This window comes from Eublepharis macularius, chromosome 18 (assembly GCF_028583425.1).
Source record: "Eublepharis macularius isolate TG4126 chromosome 18, MPM_Emac_v1.0, whole genome shotgun sequence".
NCBI lineage: Eukaryota > Metazoa > Chordata > Lepidosauria > Squamata > Eublepharidae > Eublepharis > Eublepharis macularius.
In genome coordinates, this window is record NC_072807.1 from 26873069 (window position 1) to 26890524 (window position 17456).

Below are 17456 nucleotides of genomic sequence, written 5' to 3' on the forward strand. Positions count from 1 at the left end.
GAATACATTAATCACACTCCTGTTTCATTTGTTTGTCTAATTTGTGCTGCTGATTCCCTTTCCAAAATCCATTTTTTTACCTTGAATCACGTTCCAAAAATAGGAGGGGAAATTCAGAAAGGAAGCTCTGTGTCCTGTGTATATTTAAAATGACTCTTTCACAAAGAGAACATGTCTCTGTGTCCATGCTCCCTGAATACTTATCATGGAGCTGTGTAAAGAAACAAGTAAAACGTGTTGTGGGTTCTTCCTCTGTCCTTGTACTGGATTACAGCAGTTTTTTACACTACATTTATTATTTGCAGTAATCACACTACCAGTGTGCCTTGGTAATTGTTTAACAGGCAATCAACCACAAGAGTACATGACGGGTCACTCTCATTATAACATTCATCTAGTCGTTGCATGTTAGGATGATTATATTGAGATTGACAGCTTAGGGGTGGGGCATGGCTCGTTTGCAGTTCAGAGCTATATGGCAGCTGTATGAATGGAGATGGCCATTTTTCAGTCCCATTTATATCTTCAAGAAGATCGGCACCTGTGTGGAAACCCTGTCTCTGCTGTGCTGTATTAGCAGCTGCAGCAGCAATAGGAAAACTACACAAGCTTGTCTCTTCGCAGAAAACATCAGAGACAGAATGGTGCAGTGGTTAAAGTGTCAGACTACGATCTGAGAGATCTATGTTCAAATCCCCACTCTGCCATGGAAGCTTGCGGAGTGGCCTTGAGCCAGTCACAGACTCCACCTAACCTACCTTGCAGGGTTGTCTTGATTGTAAGACAGAGGCAAGGAAAAAAATGTAAGCCATTTGGGGTTTTCACTGGGCAGAAAAGTGGGGTATAAACAAATTCAATAAAACACAGTTTACTAAAACATGAGCCCTGACCTGGATAGCCCAGGTGAACCTGATCTTGTCAGATCTCAGAAGCTAAGCAGGGCTGGCCTGGGTTAGTAATTGGATGGGAGTCCTCCAACGAAGACCAGGGTTGCAGAGGCAGGCAATGGCAAACCACCTCTGTTAGTCTCTTGCCATGAAAATCCCACCAGGGGCCGCCATAAGTCAACTCTGATTTGAGGGCACTCTCCTCCACTTACTAAGACATGAAGACATGCCTACAGCACATAATAAATGGAAGGAGATATTCCAAAATCAAATCTGAAACTCCTGACACCATGCTAAATAACTTTATTTATATCTTAAAATTATAAATATACAGGCTCTTTAAAAAGTGGAACAAGCAGAGTCTTCCAAAATGAATATTTCCCATTCTTTTAGGCATCGAAGTTGGCCATAAATTGTATTGCATGAGAATAAGCAGACTTTGGTTCTCCCCTACTCGGGGAAGGCCGCAATAGCGAAGGCACTAGACAGTGGCTTGCAGGGGACAGCAGGGCAACTGGAGGCCACACTGAACGGTGCATTCAGGAAAACTGGGAACACTGTAAAATTTCAAGAATTTCTTAAAGGCACTTTTCTCGAGCATCAGCACCTCTTTGGGCAACTTGGAAAGGAGTTTCTCGGCGGCACGAAGCCCGCTCTTGCCAGAGCCCTCGACGCTTGCCTTTGAACAGCTTGGCTCCCACAGGCCAGCCGTTGGCACGCTGAGGGATCGTGTCTTTTTCTTGTTTTGAGCAGGCAAGATTGAGAGGGTGGGGGTATTCAAACCATCTTCTACAAAGCTGTCTTCCAAAGGAAACTCCTCGGATACTCGGGAACACTCAGAGGACAACCATCCCGAAGAACTGAGAGATGCCCTTCGTGGCTGTGCCGTTACTTGTCTTGGTGAGGACATCTTGCATTCCCCTTTCTCCAGGAAAAAATGAGAAGCAATACCAATTGGTTTAGGACTGGGACTGGTTATCACAGTGGGAACTTGGACCCCTTCCTCTGAGATAACAGGTTTTGGAGTACGACGCAGGTTAAAGACTTGTGCCGCAGTGTGTTGGATGAGGCTCCAGTCTCGCAGGATGTCTTTTCGGGTTGTGAACTGAGACGTTACAGTGAAGCGAATGATGAACTTGTCTTGAATTGTTGCTGGGATCAGGAAGAGCCTGCCTGACTTATTCAGATCCTTCAAGACCTTTTCCGTCATCCAGTTGGGGCCCTGTTTAAGAACTTGGGTTAATTATAAGAATACACATACAACTTCTCAAAACATAGAGGCAACACTTCCTTACAAGGCATGGATTTTTGCTGGCCCAGGAACCTGTGTCAGCACACATGTGAGGAATACAATTTTGTTCCCTCTGCCCCCGCCCCCAAAGTTGGGGGAACGTGTAATCTAAATTCATTGTTTTTTTTACTTTTGTCCAAGAACACCTGAATGGCCTTTGCTCCAGTTAAGCATCAGTGCTGGAAAATTGTTATTCCCGCATGCATCACATTCTCCCCTGGTGAGCTATTTGTCATTTGCCTCTTCAGTACCTAATCATACAAGTGCCGGATTCTCTAGGAAATTGATACAGCCAAGTCAGCAGGTTGTAGATGTCTGCGGGTCATTCTAATTTGGGACACATAGCGAGGAGCCTGGCTGATAGAAAAGCTAGAGGTCAGCAAACCCAGATCCTTCCCTAGAGCAAGAAGGGGTTTAGGGATCTACTGCTGGCCCCACGGCCATCTCCGTTCCACAAGTGGATTCTGGAGCATGCTCTCACTTTGCTCAGGGCTTGGTCAAGCTACAAGCAATGCTGGGGTCTTGCAGGAAGTGACACTTCATACATCTAATCCTAGTTCCTGTTCAGTTCTAGCAGATGGCTTCAACAGCAATCCAAATTGCAAAGCACGTCTTCTTCGTTTAGGGTGCACTTAAAGTTCAGTCTCATGCTACTACAAAGCAAGGCGAAATGCATCTTCCCTACCACCAGGGGCGGTGCCAGGGTTTCTGGCACCTGAGGCTGCCCCTATGCGTGCACACAGAGTGCATGTCTGTGCGCACCCCGGACTGTGTGATGACATCACTGCGTGTGACATCATCATGCAGCAAGCTGGCCCCATTGGTGCAGCGGGCGGCTGGGACGGCGTGCGGAGGCTGTCTTTGCTCCCAGTCAGGCGCAGCGGGTGGCTGGGGAGGTGCACGTGCGTCCTCCCAGACCTCCCGCTCCATTGTTCCATACGCCGCCCAGGACACCTGCCGCGCCTGGCCCGCGGTTGCTGCACCTGGCCAGGGGCATGCATTGGCGGTGACGGCAGCGGCAGCATGGGGCGGGAGGGCTGGCAGGCTGCAGCAGCTGTGGGCCAGGCATGGCAGGCGGCTGGGGCGGCGCATGAGCGGCTTCCCATCCCTCCCGCTCAGCCACCAGCTCTGCGGCACGTGCCCCCACCCCCAGCGTCCCCTCCAGTGTTCAGTGCCCAAGGCATGAGCCGGACCTGCCTCAATGGGTGCGCCAGCCCTGCCTACCACCATTCATATATAGAAAACAATGCCCTCAAGGGTCTCTCGCCTTTTCAGAAATCAGTAAAGCTGTATAATTAAAGCTTTAAAAAACTGCCTATTTATCCTATTGCTAAGTTGTAGTTGTCAGACTAGGGGAGAAGGGAAGTAGTATCTAAAGGTATTTATGCCATTGTAAAATTAATAATATTTGATTAATATACCGCCTTTTAGGACAACTTAACGCCCACTCAGAGCAGTTTATAAGGTGTGTTGTTATTCCCACAACAAAACACCCTGTGAGGTGGGTGAGGCTGAGAGAGCTCTGAGAGAGCTGTGACTGACCCACGGTCACACAGCTGCCTTCAAGCGGAGGAGTGGGGAATCAAGCCTGGCTCTCCAGATTAGAGTCCTGCCACTCTTAACCACTACACCAAACTGTCTTATCTACCCACCTCGTTTTAAGGAGCCCAGGGTGTGTACATCATCTCCCCCAACCCTTGCATCAGCCCTATGAGGTCTGTTAGGTTGAGAGCCCACTGCTGGCCTGAGATCATCCATTGAAGTTCATGGTGGAGGCAACGCCTCAAAAAAGATGAGGTAAGATGAATTTCCCTTAAAGACTGTGGGCATTTCATCTTGTACATCTTAGTAGAAGATGTAATGAGAGGTTCCTTTTTGCCCAAGGACCCACATAAATCCCAGCACAGTCCTTGACTTGTCCATACCCTGCATCTTTCTGTACTACAATCAAGATCATATTTGGTATAGGTACAGGGAGGAGTGCCACTGGTACACCTTACATGGATCCTGATCCAACCAAACATGACTCTCTTGCAGTGCATATCTGACATGCCAGTCCAAGAGATGCCAACTCAGGCCTGTATCGTACTACTGTGCTCAGCCATGTTTGAAGACTCTTTAGGCTGAAGGAGGACTTCAGTCTTGGTTGAACAGACTAGCAGGGCACAAGCTTAGAAGGTTAGTTACACTTTCCCCCCTAAGCTCATTGTTGCTCTGTGGGTTAACTGCTAACTTGAAGGAGAAAGAGGGTGGGGGCGGGGGGCATTACCTTTAAACGAAACACAACCAGTCCAAGGTGTCTCTTGGCAGGGATCTCAAACAGGGGGTCGCTTCTGACCAGCGACTCGAAATATTTGGCCATCTCAGTTCCCTGTAGGTTCCAAAAAAGCACAAGTGGTTATTATTTCAAAGAGTATACCTAAAATAATAAGAGTGTCTTACATTTTGCTATCTCATTATCCAATGCAATCCTCAAAACATTATGTACTTAAGATAAAACCTAGCAGGGGTGTAGAAATCCAGGTACCCCAAGCTGCTGCCACCTCACAAACATGGTGTGGTAGACTGTATTTGGATTGCTGCAGAGGCGGAGAGTTAGTTTGTTCTCCTCTCATTTAACAACATGAACAAACAGTTGTCAGGGCAGAAATCACTGATCTACACATTTTAATATTTACATAGTTGCACCCTCATTTTGATATTGCATGGGCTCAGTTCACCCCAGTTTACACCTATAATCATAATTCACTTACATGTCTGACGTGGGCTTGGAGCTTTTTCACACCAAAGGAACGAATCACAAACCAGAGCTTCAGCGAACGAAACCTTCGACTCAGTGGAATTTGCCAGTGCTGGGAATCAAAACGCATTGCTGACTTAATAGAAAGCAAAAGTGGAGAAGGGTGGACACCTGCAACCTGCTATGTCAGCAAATCCAGAATGCATCCCACACTTTTGACTATGGGAGCTCAATTTCCAAAATTGTGTTAAGGCTAAAACATTCTTTAAAAAATATTGAGTAAGTTTTTTCCTTAATCCCATATGCGGGGGATTTACTGATGCCCCTTCTCATAGACGAGGGTGGATAAACGCAGTCTGTATATGCCTAGAGACTTTTTTTTGCATTACTGCTAATTTCGTAGGGTCATTACTGGAAGACACTGCAGAAGATGCACCCTTGCTTAAAACTAGGCCTTTCAGCATTATGTGCAAACACTCACCATGCACAGTTGCTTTCCCCCCTTTTACAAAGCATGCATCTACCAAAGTGCATAGATACGGCTTCTTAAACTGCAATATTTCCAAAACATTAAGCTAGAGAACTCTAAAGTGTTCCAAGAAGACTGATGTATGCTAGGAAACAATGGAACACATGTTCCCCTCTGCCAATCGACAAGCAGTGACATCATCCCAGGGGAGGGGCAGAAGGATACTCAGACATAACCTGCCCTAAAGCGCTCTCCATCTAGTTATTCAAGGCATCAGGCAGTAAATCTTGCTGTAATACGTGAAGAGCCAAGGATACTTAGAGCCAAGCTACAAGTGACGCCTGACACAGGTTGGACGCTTGTCAGCTTCCCTCAAGTTTTGATGGGAAATGTAGGCATCCTGGTCTTGCAGCTGTAATGGAGAGCCAAGCTGTAAAACCAGGACGCCTACATTTCCCATGAAACCTTGAGGTAAGCTGACAAGTGTCCAACCTGTGTAAGGCGTCACTTGTAGCTTGGCCACTAGACTAAGTTGCAGCCATGCCCAGCAACAGATCTACCAGTAACTCACCATGAAATCGGTTGCTGATCCAGAATTAGGATGTCTGAGGTAGATGGGATTAACACTGAAGGTTTGCTGGAGCTTGCATTTATCCTTGACCCTACAGGAATGAAAACAAACTAAATTCACTGGCCCTTGGAAGGCATCTCCCAGAATCGGAAGCTCATGCACCGGTAAGCGCAGCGGGGCTTGCTTTGCCAACTCACTCACCAGAAGGCAGTGCAGTCAAAATGGACCATCATCCATTTGGAAGGGTTGAAAGTAAAAGAATCGGAATGCTCCACCCCATTCAGAAAGTGCCGGAATTCCGGGCACAGAAATGCTGTTCCAGCGTATGCGGCGTCAATGTGAAGCCAGAGTCCCTCTTTAGCACCTATAAAAAAAAATTAAGGCCGGTGTTTATGAAAGTCAACCAGCTTGGACCCAAACCTAAAACTACTCACAGCATAACAACCCTGCTAGTGCCGTAAGTCTGTTAGTCACAGAGCCTACATGAGTCCCCTGACATGCTCTCTTCCCATTTCTGTGGTTCAACTTTGGACTCATCTAGAGAGTTAAGCTGTGTCAAGACTGTACCACTTTAGATGGCTGGTGTGAGAAACTACTGCTAGTGCATTGGACCTAGATCTTTCCTCCGTCCTGTGCTTATCTTCATCAGCATGGAGGGTCTTAGATGGAGGAGGCATTCAAAAATGGTATCTTCTCCCTGCAGGATGAACTGGTACAGTCCACCGTACCCCCCCCCCCTCAGCATTCTACTGCTTTATTTTCTTGACATGTTTAGACCAAGCTCCATCCAATAGTGTTTTGGGGTTTATCACCTAAAAGACCTAAAAGGCCTTTCAAGAAGGCAGCACGGTTACTTACATATTGGACCCAGCTCTTGAAGGTTGTCAAAAGCACAAACACCCGTCGTACCCAGAGTTGCACAAACCTAAACAAAGCCAGAGACTTGTGAAGAAAGAACAGCAGACTCTAAAAACAGTAAGTGTTGCACGTTTCTTGGTTAACAAAAGTGTCTTGTCATAAAATAGAGACTGATATTTTTTAAAGAGAGTTGAAGGTATTATGATAATAGCAACACCCTCTGTAATTTAATACCGCTCTCTTTTATCCCATTGTCATTTTGGTCAAATAGATCTTTCAGGTTTTTTGAGTGCTGCAAAAACCTGTAAAAGCTATTTGACCAAAGATGAAAGTAAGACAGAAAAATAGGAGCGGAAGCCATACAAACAATAATATAGCTCAATTATACCACTTTCAGCTCTCGGGGGGAAAAAAAAAAGACAACTCTATTCTGTCTCCAGTTATGGTGTCAATCCCCATAATGGTACTGTTGTTAAAGAGGTAACAATAGAAGGAGAAGAGTCTGTCCAGATAAGCATGAGAGTTGCAGGATATGAAGATTGAAAATTTGGTCTGGAGGTGATCTTAAGGGTTTTGATAAGGTGGACATTTATTAATGAAGTGTTTGTGGGTGATAAGAATTACTTACGAGGAATCGGTGGCTCTGCAATTCTGTTTCATATGCACGAACCTTAAATATTAATCATCTGTTTGAAGTTCCATTTTTGACAAGAATGTAAATTCATTTAATGTGAATTACACTACACGTTAAGACTTGTCTTAATGTGGCTAAACACTTGGCTAAGCCAGTGATTCTTAACAGGGGCATACAGCCCTTGTACAGGGTGATCTACAAATCTCGAGGGGCAAATGGGGAACTTTGAGGATTTCAGGTAGACCAGTGGTTCCTAGCCCTGAACCTGATTTCCACTTCTGTTTTTTTGTCTTACGTTCATCTCTGGACAAATGGCTTTTGCAGGTTTTGAGGCCCTAGTTAGTACTTGGATAGGAATTACAAGGCAGTCACTATGTAAAGGCAGGCAATGGCAAACCATCTCTTCCCTTGAAAATCCTATGTGGTTGCCATAAGTCGACTGCGACTTGTGAATTATTGCGAGGGGTCTGTGCATCCATATACACAATAAGCATTATCATTTTTGTCATTATGTATTTTCTCAATCAAAAGATATTAATAGTACAGCTACTATCATGTGCGAGGTCTGCAAAAAATGTTGACGTTAAAAAGTAGACTCAAATAATTTGGGAACCAGTGAGGCAGACCCTTCTCCACACTTGCAGTGGCTTCTGATATCTAGCAAAGGACAGTCCTTTTATAGTGGTCACCCTGCTTGGAGGATAAAACCCCAGATTTTCCCACCAACCCTTTAAAAGAAGGGGCACAGAGTGAAAAGGAATCAAACTTAACTTTTTGGAATTGGCGGACAGCTATCAGACACAAGGGTCTCACTGGATGTTCCTGAGATCCATGCCTTGTATGCATAGATCATAAATACACCAGTAAATAAAAGTCACCTTGTCTAGAGGGGGAACCCTAATATTCCTCTGGTGGCTTGGGGAGCATTTGATGGTAATGCTGTCCTCTTAGTGGGCAGTAGTGGATAAAAAGTTAAAAGCCACAAATATAAAAACAATGGCCATGCACCTATGTTTATTGCTGTTTCCATAATGGTGTAGCCAGTTTGGTGTAGTGGTTAAGAGCGGCAGGACTCTAATCTGGAGAGCCAGGTTTGATTCTTCACTCCTCCGCTTAAAGCCAGCTGGTTGACCTTGGGCCAGTCACAGCTTCTTGGAGCTCTCTCAGTCCCACCCATTTCACAGGGTAATCGTCATGAGGATAACAGCAACACACTTTGTAAACCAGTACAGGTAAGACAGAGAGCGCACTACTCACAAAAACAGGCACCAGGCCACAGCTTCTGTCCTTTTCAATGGCTTCTCTTAGAGTTTCGCCTCTCAAGGAAAAATTCTCGTCGACTGGCAAAAACCTCACCTTCACAAGAGAGATCAACCCGGCTTTTTCCACTGAAGAGTGAGCCTGAGAAAAGAAGCAGAATGGATTCCAGGCATTGAATAGCTGGGGCTGGTCAAGAGGCATCCGGGCTGCCGTTCAGTTACAGTTAAAGATGGCTGAAGGCATTTGGTCATTCCAAGTGAGCCATACGCACACCCTGCTTCAGCTCCTATGGGCTACACACACACACACACACACACACACACACACACACACACACACACACACACACACACCCTCTCTCAGTAACCTGCCCTTCTTACAGCCTTACAGGTACATGTATAATAAAAAGCAAACTGTTAGGAAGAGCCCTATAAACCCAATTTATTGCTCAACTACTGAAGGTTTTGGGTCCAAATCTGGCCTCCAAAAGAATGCTTCCTGCTTCTCCTAATTGCCAACCCAGGAAGAAAACAAAAAGCCATAGAGGAAACTTAATTTGTGATGGTAGGTGACTGGGAGAACAGGGGGAGAGCATACTTTCTCAAAGGAAAAATTAGTTGCTAATCCATGATGCAGATACAAATACTGACAAGTATAAAGCATGTTTCCTAAGAATTCAACGTGCTTCATATCCATTATATCATTATTATCCATTATATCAATAGTCTTTGCATCAAGCCTTGGAGGCAGGTCCATCATTAATGACTCCAGTCCTGTAACTTGGTCTGGGGCTAACCTGTAAGCTCCCATCTGCTTTCCTATAAAGCATCTTCTAGTTATGCCATCTTGTCATCACATTCCCTTGACATGGCATATACCGCCCCACCCTACACCTGGGCCTTGGCAGCAAAGTTTTAGGATTGAGACGCATGTCCAATAACACCATAGAAAATTAGTTTCCGCATGCCAGCAGTAATCTACCTGATCCGAGGCATAAGCAACGAGCCGGGAGTTTAGAGTTGATTCGTCCGTATCTGGCTCCGACACTTTCATTTCCAGAATTTTATTCTTTCTTGCAGCCAGCAGAGCAACCAAAGTGGATTCACTCACAGTGCTCTGAAAAAAAGAAGTGATTGTTAGCTGTTTTTCTGTTTGCATTGTTTTCTGTTTTTCTCTAGAGAATTGCTGGTGTTGCCTGTGCAGGCTGTGACCTACAAATCACAACGAACGCAATCCATTTGATGGGATACTTTAAAAATGTCTTATTATATTTCTACCTAGATCTTTCATCGCAGAACGAGAAGAGGCTTAGGAAAGGTTCCCAAGATCTCTCCCATGCAGACCCAGGCCTCCTTAGTTGCAGAGCTGGATCTTGCCCTTTCCACCAGGACTTTTTCAAAAAATCCACACAACAGCCCTGCAGTGTCAGCCCTTTACCTGCAATATGCCTCCACCCCGGCTGTCCGGATGATAGTGCAGGAACATATCAGGAAGGCCCAACATTTGAGCCAACCAATCCATCACGTTCATTTCCAGTTCTGTGCAGGCTGGGCTGGATGCCTGCAAACGCGGGAGAGACATAGAATCTGTTAGAAGATCCTTTTATCAGTAGGGGTGTGCAGGAGGGGGTTGATTCGGGTTTCGGAAATTTCGGAAATACCCTAATTCCGAAGCGGCAAGCCATTGCAAGCAGTGGCGGGGTCCTTTAAACTCAGCCCTGAAGCTTTCCGAAAGCTTTGGAAAGCTTTGATTCGGATATCCAGAATCTTTCCAGATCAGGTCCGATTCAGGTAATTTACCCAAATTGGAAACCCGAAGCACACAGCCCTATTTAGCAGCCCAGATGCAGTCGGCTAAGGAATCTGCACATTTTTCAGTAACTTTATTATTTATTTCTTTTGCATCCCATTTTTCTCTCCAACGGGGACCCAAAGGGGCTTACATCGTTCTTCTCTCCTCCGTTTTATCCTTGCAACACTGTGAGATAAATTAGGCTGAGAGTCCAAAGCCACTCAGTGAGCTTCCCTGGCAGAGTGCAGGATTCAAACCCGATTCTCCCACATCCTAGCCTGCTACTCTAACCACTATCTGAATCCAGTAGCATCTTAAAGACCAACAAGATTTCCAGGGTGTGAACTTCTGAGAGTCAAAGCTCCCTTCATCAAATAACGCTGGAAAAGCTTACACCCTGGAAATCAACTCCTAGACTTGAATCTTGTTCTTCTACTGAAGACCAACATGGCTACCCACCTGAATCTAACCTCTATACAACACTGCTATAAAGAGTGCCAATCCCTGCCCCACCCTCTGCCAGTGCTCCTGTTACATGGCATCTTTATATTTTCTACTCCAGAAAGAAAAGCCATGGCAGGAGGTGCTGTGTGTATGAGAGGGGGACAAAGAAGATTTGATCTGTTTGAGCTTAACACTTAACTACAGAGCATGTCTCTTTGGGCATGTCCATCTAGTCAAGGACCCATTGATCGAGAGCGCAGCTGTCCCCTTTGCTTCTTTTCCTGATATTATCATGTCCTAGATGATAGCCCCACCCCCGCAATATTCCCTGTCCTTTAAATTGCTATCTTTTCCTAACAGCATTTTCTCAGTTACACCCTGAATCCATTTCAGACACGCAACTGTGGCTTGGCCAAAAGGCTCATCTGTTTCTTGGCAGGGCAGGGTGGGCGCGTTGATCTGTTAACTATCATGTACCGCAGCAGCTCCATACTTCCCTGGCCCAGTCAAAGGAAAGAAAGAGACAAGCGCTCTCCCACTCCACCCTTCTCAGGATTCATAGAAACAAAAAAGTCAAGCGGAACTACAGAAAGCTGACAGTAGCTGGCTGTATTGTGTGAAATGCTGCGTATTAATGCCACCTAGTGCTTGTTGTTTGTAACGGTATGGCACTATCACAAAATGAATATGCCTTGTAACTATCCTTATCCTGTATGCTCTTCAGTTTTGCGTAGTTATGCCACCAAAAATACCTCTTATACTTCACAGCTTTTTTCTCACTGTTTTCTCTTTCTCTGCTGACCAAGAATTTACATCATGCATTTGATGAAGTGAGCTCAGCCAATGAAATCTTATGCTGTAATAAATCAGTCATTCTTTAAAGTGCCGGAAGACCGTGCATTTTTGCATAGAATTTAAGTTCCACTGAGTTACACAGGATTTACTCCCAGGTAAATATGCACAGGATTATGGCTTTACAATTTTTACCTACAATTTTACAGCGGTAAGAAATTAAAAAATATATTCCAGGGGGTGGATAACTGTTTCTCATTGTAGGCAAATCTATTAATTACTTTTCAGTGAAAAGTATAGGGACTGATTTTGTTAGGATTGTACGCATGCTTTTTAAAACAGTAAATTAGTTATGAATGTTAATCACAGCATCTTAATCCCTTTAAGAATTATAAAATTCTGTAAGGATTATGTGATAAATTTGCATTAAAAACCATAAACTGTATGCCATTGTTTCAAAAAGATGTCTATCCTGAAGTTCTAAATAATTTGCAAAACACATTGAAATGCAATAAAATAAGGATTTTTAAAAGGCTAGTCAGCTACAAAGATCTTTAGTCAGCCTACAGCCCTCACTTTAGAACACCAATAAAAGACATCAAAACGGCATCTGAATTCTTAAACCAAGCTGCAGCATTTACCCAAGTGAATCCCAGGCAGTTAATGGCGTCTGCCAGCATGTCCCCCAGCAAAGAAGGCCACGAGGTGAGAGCCGGGAAGTAGGCGTGCATGTGTGGACTTTGCCAGTGGACGACCTGGGTTGGATAAATCAGAAAGATACAAAATGGTAAGAACGACTTAACTGGACTGAGAGAGAGCCAAAATCTAACTAAGAAACGAAGGCCATCAGGGAAGTCCTCAAACTTTATGGCTGATTCCGCACATGTTGGATAATGCACTTTCAACGCACTTTAGCTATCGAGTGATTCCGCACATGTTGGCTAATGCACTTTCAATGCACTTTAGCTATTGAGTGATTCCGCCCATGTTGGATAATGTACTTTCAATGCACTTTAGCTATCATTTGGAAGTGGATTTTTTGTTTCACACTCGAAAAATTCTGTTCCAAATGATCTCTAAAGAGGATTGGAAGTGCATTATCCAACGTGTGCGGAAGCAGCTTATGAAGAAGATTCCTTCTCTCATTGTTGGTGGGGTTGACCACGGATAGCCACATTTTGGAAAGAAATATTGGAAGTAATAAAACAGATTACGAGTTATGATATTCCATTATCACCTTCAATTATATTTCTAGACCAATGGAATATTCCGCAGATCCCAAAAGCTATCAGGAATCTTATGGCAATATTTTTAGTTGCAGTGAAATCAGCGATAGCTTCAGTCTGGAAACTAAAGAAAGTGCCAACTAAAGAGATGTGGCTCTCTAAGATATGGGACCATTTCATCCTGGATAAGATTTATGATAATATCCTCAATGCTGAACGCTTTCCTGCCAGGTCTAATTTCTATGAGAAATGGTTCCCTTTTCTTGAATTTATAGACATACGCGATTTACATCCAAAAATAAGAATTGCTCAGATGTTGACTCAGTTTTCTGATATTTGGTAATATTATGTATGCTTTGTTTAAAAGTTATTGTAATGTTCATATTCTTCAAAACTTGTAAACTGTTGTTGATTAGTTGTTGTGTTACAGTTGATGTTCATTGTTGCTTTCTATTTGTTGTATGTTATAAAGCTTAATAAAAAAAATGGGGGGAAAAACCTTATGAAGAAGAGGGGCAAGGAAAACCTGCCACAGCCCAAAGTCTATCTTTTACACAACTCTTACAAGAGCAGCAGACCTGCTCCTCTTTGCCTCTGCTAATTGCACAAGAAAAAAAAAGGGCTGTAGCTTGCTGATGCGCACATCTTAGATCTGGTAGCAGACAGTGGCAAAGGAAATGTAGTCAAGTGCGGACAGTAGATAAATTGCAAACCTCGGCAAAAGAATTTATCTCCATGTAACATATGGATGAGATATATTTGTCAAAGAGGAAACGGCAATCATTTTTCATCGGAGTTGAATATCTTTTCATTATGTCCAACAGTTCCCAGAGGTTTAATCTCAGATCTTAGTGGGGCAAAGGGTGTCGCACTAAAAAAGACATTTATCTGTCATGGTTATTTTAAAAAATCAAGTGCTGCATACAGCATGGAACTGCCCTTTGGTCTGCCTGGTGCCATCTTCTCAGATAAAACCTTCGTTTCGCATTTATTCTCACAGTAAGGAATTGGTAGAGCACAGTCGTGCTGTTTAAAATGTCCCACATATATTATTTCAGTAATCCCCACAACAGTCCTGTAAGGTAGGCTAGTATTATCTGCATATGGTAGATGGCAGTTTGAGATTGAGCGAAGAGCGGTTTATCTAGGACTAACCTGGTATGTTTGTGGTAGAGGCAAGACCTGAACAAGAGGATTCCCAGTTCTGCATGAAAAGTGGGTTCTTGGCCCCTCCTCACCTGAATATTCTCTCAGTTTCTTTGATTTTTCTTGGGAAATGCCCATTAGCTGCAGTTCGTGATCTAAAATGCTATGGGGTGCTGGAATAAGATTGTGGTGGAAAGTGCCATCAAGTCACAGGGCAACCCTGTAGGGTTTTCAAGGGAAGATTTAGAAGTGGTTTGTTGTTGCCTGCCTCTGGGTAATGATGACCCTGGACTTCCTTGGTAGTCAGGGCTGATCCTCTTTAGCTTCTGATACCTGACCTGATCAGGCTAGCCTGGGCCAGTGCAGGAAATCCAGCAATTGAACCTTTCCTTGTCTAGTTCCATACAAGGTTCTGTCCCTTTACATGCATTGGCCGATAATGAGTCCTAGGTAACACCCTAGAGATGTCATTCCCTACAGCGTGTGCGTTGTTTTTATCCATGCTACTGTTTTCCCTAGGCTAAATTTGTTTTGCAGGAATCTGTAGCACTTCAAGTAACGCAGCTGGTTATTTCAGTGGAGCAATTGCCCCTTTACCACTATGGTGGCATTACTCCAAATTTAAGACAAGATTTACATGAGGAGGAATGACATTAACTCTTCCCCCCGACTTGCTGCCACTTCTACATTCTAGAGTCAAATTTCAGAGCGGGGCCATTTTTTTTTTTTTGCCTCTCCATGTCTGGAGATACTCTGTTTGGAAACAAATAAGCGAAACCAACTGCTAATCTCATCTCAAGATGCTTGCCACCTTGCCGTCAAGCTGAGCTGAGAAATCGTAGCGCCCCAAATCCCAGCCTCTTAAATGTGCTTACCCCGGGCATAATGATCTTCTCAATATCTTGGAAGATGGAGTCCCAGCTTTCCGACTCCAAAGGGGCTCTGTGGGGCAACTGGTCTCTCATGTACCCAGGCTTCACGTCAGGGGACACCCGCCGCTCTCTCAGCGTGGTCAGGTATTGGCAAATATAATCCACCATTTCTTTTCCTGGAAGAAAGTGAGGGAGCAAACTCTGAACAAGAAATTACCCCGTACGGTTTAGACACATTGGTTTCATCCCCATGCCTGCTGTCAGCTCAAATGCAATAACTTTCCCAGGATGCTATTCACACATTCACCTGAGAACCATCAAATGACTCACCTTTCAACAGGGCAGACTTACGTTCCTATGAATAACCCTATTACACTTTAAGGGTTAAGTCTTCATGCAAAATAATAAGAAAACCCAGTTGCACCTTTTTAGACTTTTTGGTTAATTTGCTTTCTTTTACAGAGCTTTAATAGCGACTTCATCAGATGCTAGCAGGACGGTTAGCTGTAAGTTGGAGAAGTTTCATTTTCATATCCAGGGGAGGGGGGGCGGCTGAGAGAGAGAATAGTCTGAAAAGTTGGGGACAGAGGTAAGACTTGCTTGTGGGGTGCCCGCCGTTAAAGTTCAGGCAGTACAATTCTGTTTAAAAAGTCAGGAGATGCCGCCAGCGATGAAAGCAGGCAGGCATTATTATTAGCTATTATTTAAAACATTTGTATGCTGTCTTTCTACCCAAATAGGGTCCCGAAGGCAGCAAGGCATGACATGAAGGTTAATATCTTTCTGGCGTACCATTTCACCCAGGTGCTCTGTACCAACCACTGGCCTGCAGGATTCGACCAATGGACCCTGCAGACGAGCTGTTTATTGTCAAACACACCAGGGGAACTAACAAGTCAGCAATAAAGACCACCATATCTGGTATTCTCTCTGTTTAGCTATCAAGGCAAAAAGCTGCCCCACAAATTTTAAATACCGCACACGCTTCCTCTGAGTGCCCCCCAAACATTCTTGCCAAAATTTCCCCTCGTCTGTCTGTTTCCTCACCTCTCTGGCTGTATTCTCCTTGATTCATCATGACGCTTCTCTCTTAAAAATCACTTCTTCCCAAGTTGGTGGAGAGTGGACCGCAGACAGCTCCGTCTTCTTTCAGCTGGTAACCATCCATCCCTTCTGCCTTTTATGCCCTCTTTATCTGACAGCCAACATCCCGCCCCCCCCCCCTCATCATTTGGAAATTCTGCGTCATCAAGTTTTTGGGAAATGGGCATCCAGCCCCTCCCTGTTTTGCATCTTCCGTGGTGCTGCATGCCTTTGATGTTGAGTATCGCACACACTGCTGCCTCCATTAACCCTTGCGTTACAAGGGGAAGCAATCGTGAATGGCCATTTGGTTTGGTTCAGCCAAACCAAACAACACAAAAACAGTGAAGGGGAAAAAAAGAATTCATTTTTTAAAGTGTGCATTGCAAATTTCAGTGGCGCCCAAGCTGGAATCTCAGTGTCTTTTAAACTGTTCTGCCCAACAAAGAGAGAAAAAAGCAAGATCTGTGTTCTAGTTTGGTAGATTGGACTGTCTGGACAGATAGGATTTGAGGTTCTCCGGACTCGGCTAAGGATTTGTTACCAATTCGTAGTTCTTGCTTTATAGCAAATTTGATGGTTTAAAGCCTCTCAGCAGGGCAATAAAATGATGCTGCCCGGAGATGTTGGGATTTCTCCATACTTCTAAAATAGTAAAGAGTCCAGTAGCACCTTTAAGACTAACCAACTTTATTGTAGCATAAGCTTTTGAGAACTACAGCTCTTTTTGTCAAAGGCATGTCTGGATCGCCATACTTCTACACACTCTGGGTCTCCCCTAGGCATGCAGAAAAAATTATTTATTTATAGTCCGCCTTTCTCACTGAGGCTCAAGGCGGATTACACAATGGGAGTCAATACAGTCAATTTCAAAGACATTTCAATACACATGTCATAGGGTATACAGCTGCAAATTTGCAGAGATTTAAAAACCAGCAGAAATCCATTAAAGATTTGGAGAAATGCTGAAAGATAACAAAAGCAATTCTAAGACTGACCTATTAAACCACACATATTTTAATATAAAATATATTATAAAATATTGTGATAGAAATAATATAAAATATAATATAAAATATTTGCAATTTTAAAAAAAGAATCTCATTCAAACACAAGAAGCTGAGGAATGACCTATTGCCTTCCAAGAGCAACAGATGGAATGGGGGGGCATTAGAAAGAAGGGGTAACATTGGTGTGGAGGGAGCCAGGTACTCATCTCCCAGTCAAAATCTCCACCTCTTGTCCGGGATTTCTTAGGGACTATGAAGACTTTGAAGCATAGTGTGTTGGACTTATTAGAAAGGGAGAACCTCTTCATCCAATTCAACCGCACACGTGCATATGTGAGCACATACACACTCTAAAAGGAAGTTGCACAGAGGGCAGGCTATG

General features: G+C 44.1%; 1 protein-coding gene across 1 annotated transcript; it reads right to left on the bottom strand.

Annotated features, from left to right (window-relative positions):
• Positions 1-1226: 1226 nt before the first annotated feature.
• Positions 1227-16124, bottom strand: HDC (histidine decarboxylase). The gene is made up of 12 exons (XM_055002538.1): positions 16029-16124; positions 14985-15157; positions 12379-12492; positions 10148-10270; positions 9692-9826; positions 8708-8851; positions 6817-6883; positions 6160-6322; positions 5959-6049; positions 4932-5030; positions 4448-4549; positions 1227-2109 (listed from the first exon to the last, which is right to left on the bottom strand). Exons 1-12 carry the CDS (start codon positions 16057-16059, stop codon positions 1369-1371), a joined length of 1983 nt encoding a protein of 660 aa, XP_054858513.1. The 5' UTR covers positions 16060-16124; the 3' UTR covers positions 1227-1368.
• Between the last annotated feature and the right edge of the window lie 1332 nt (positions 16125-17456).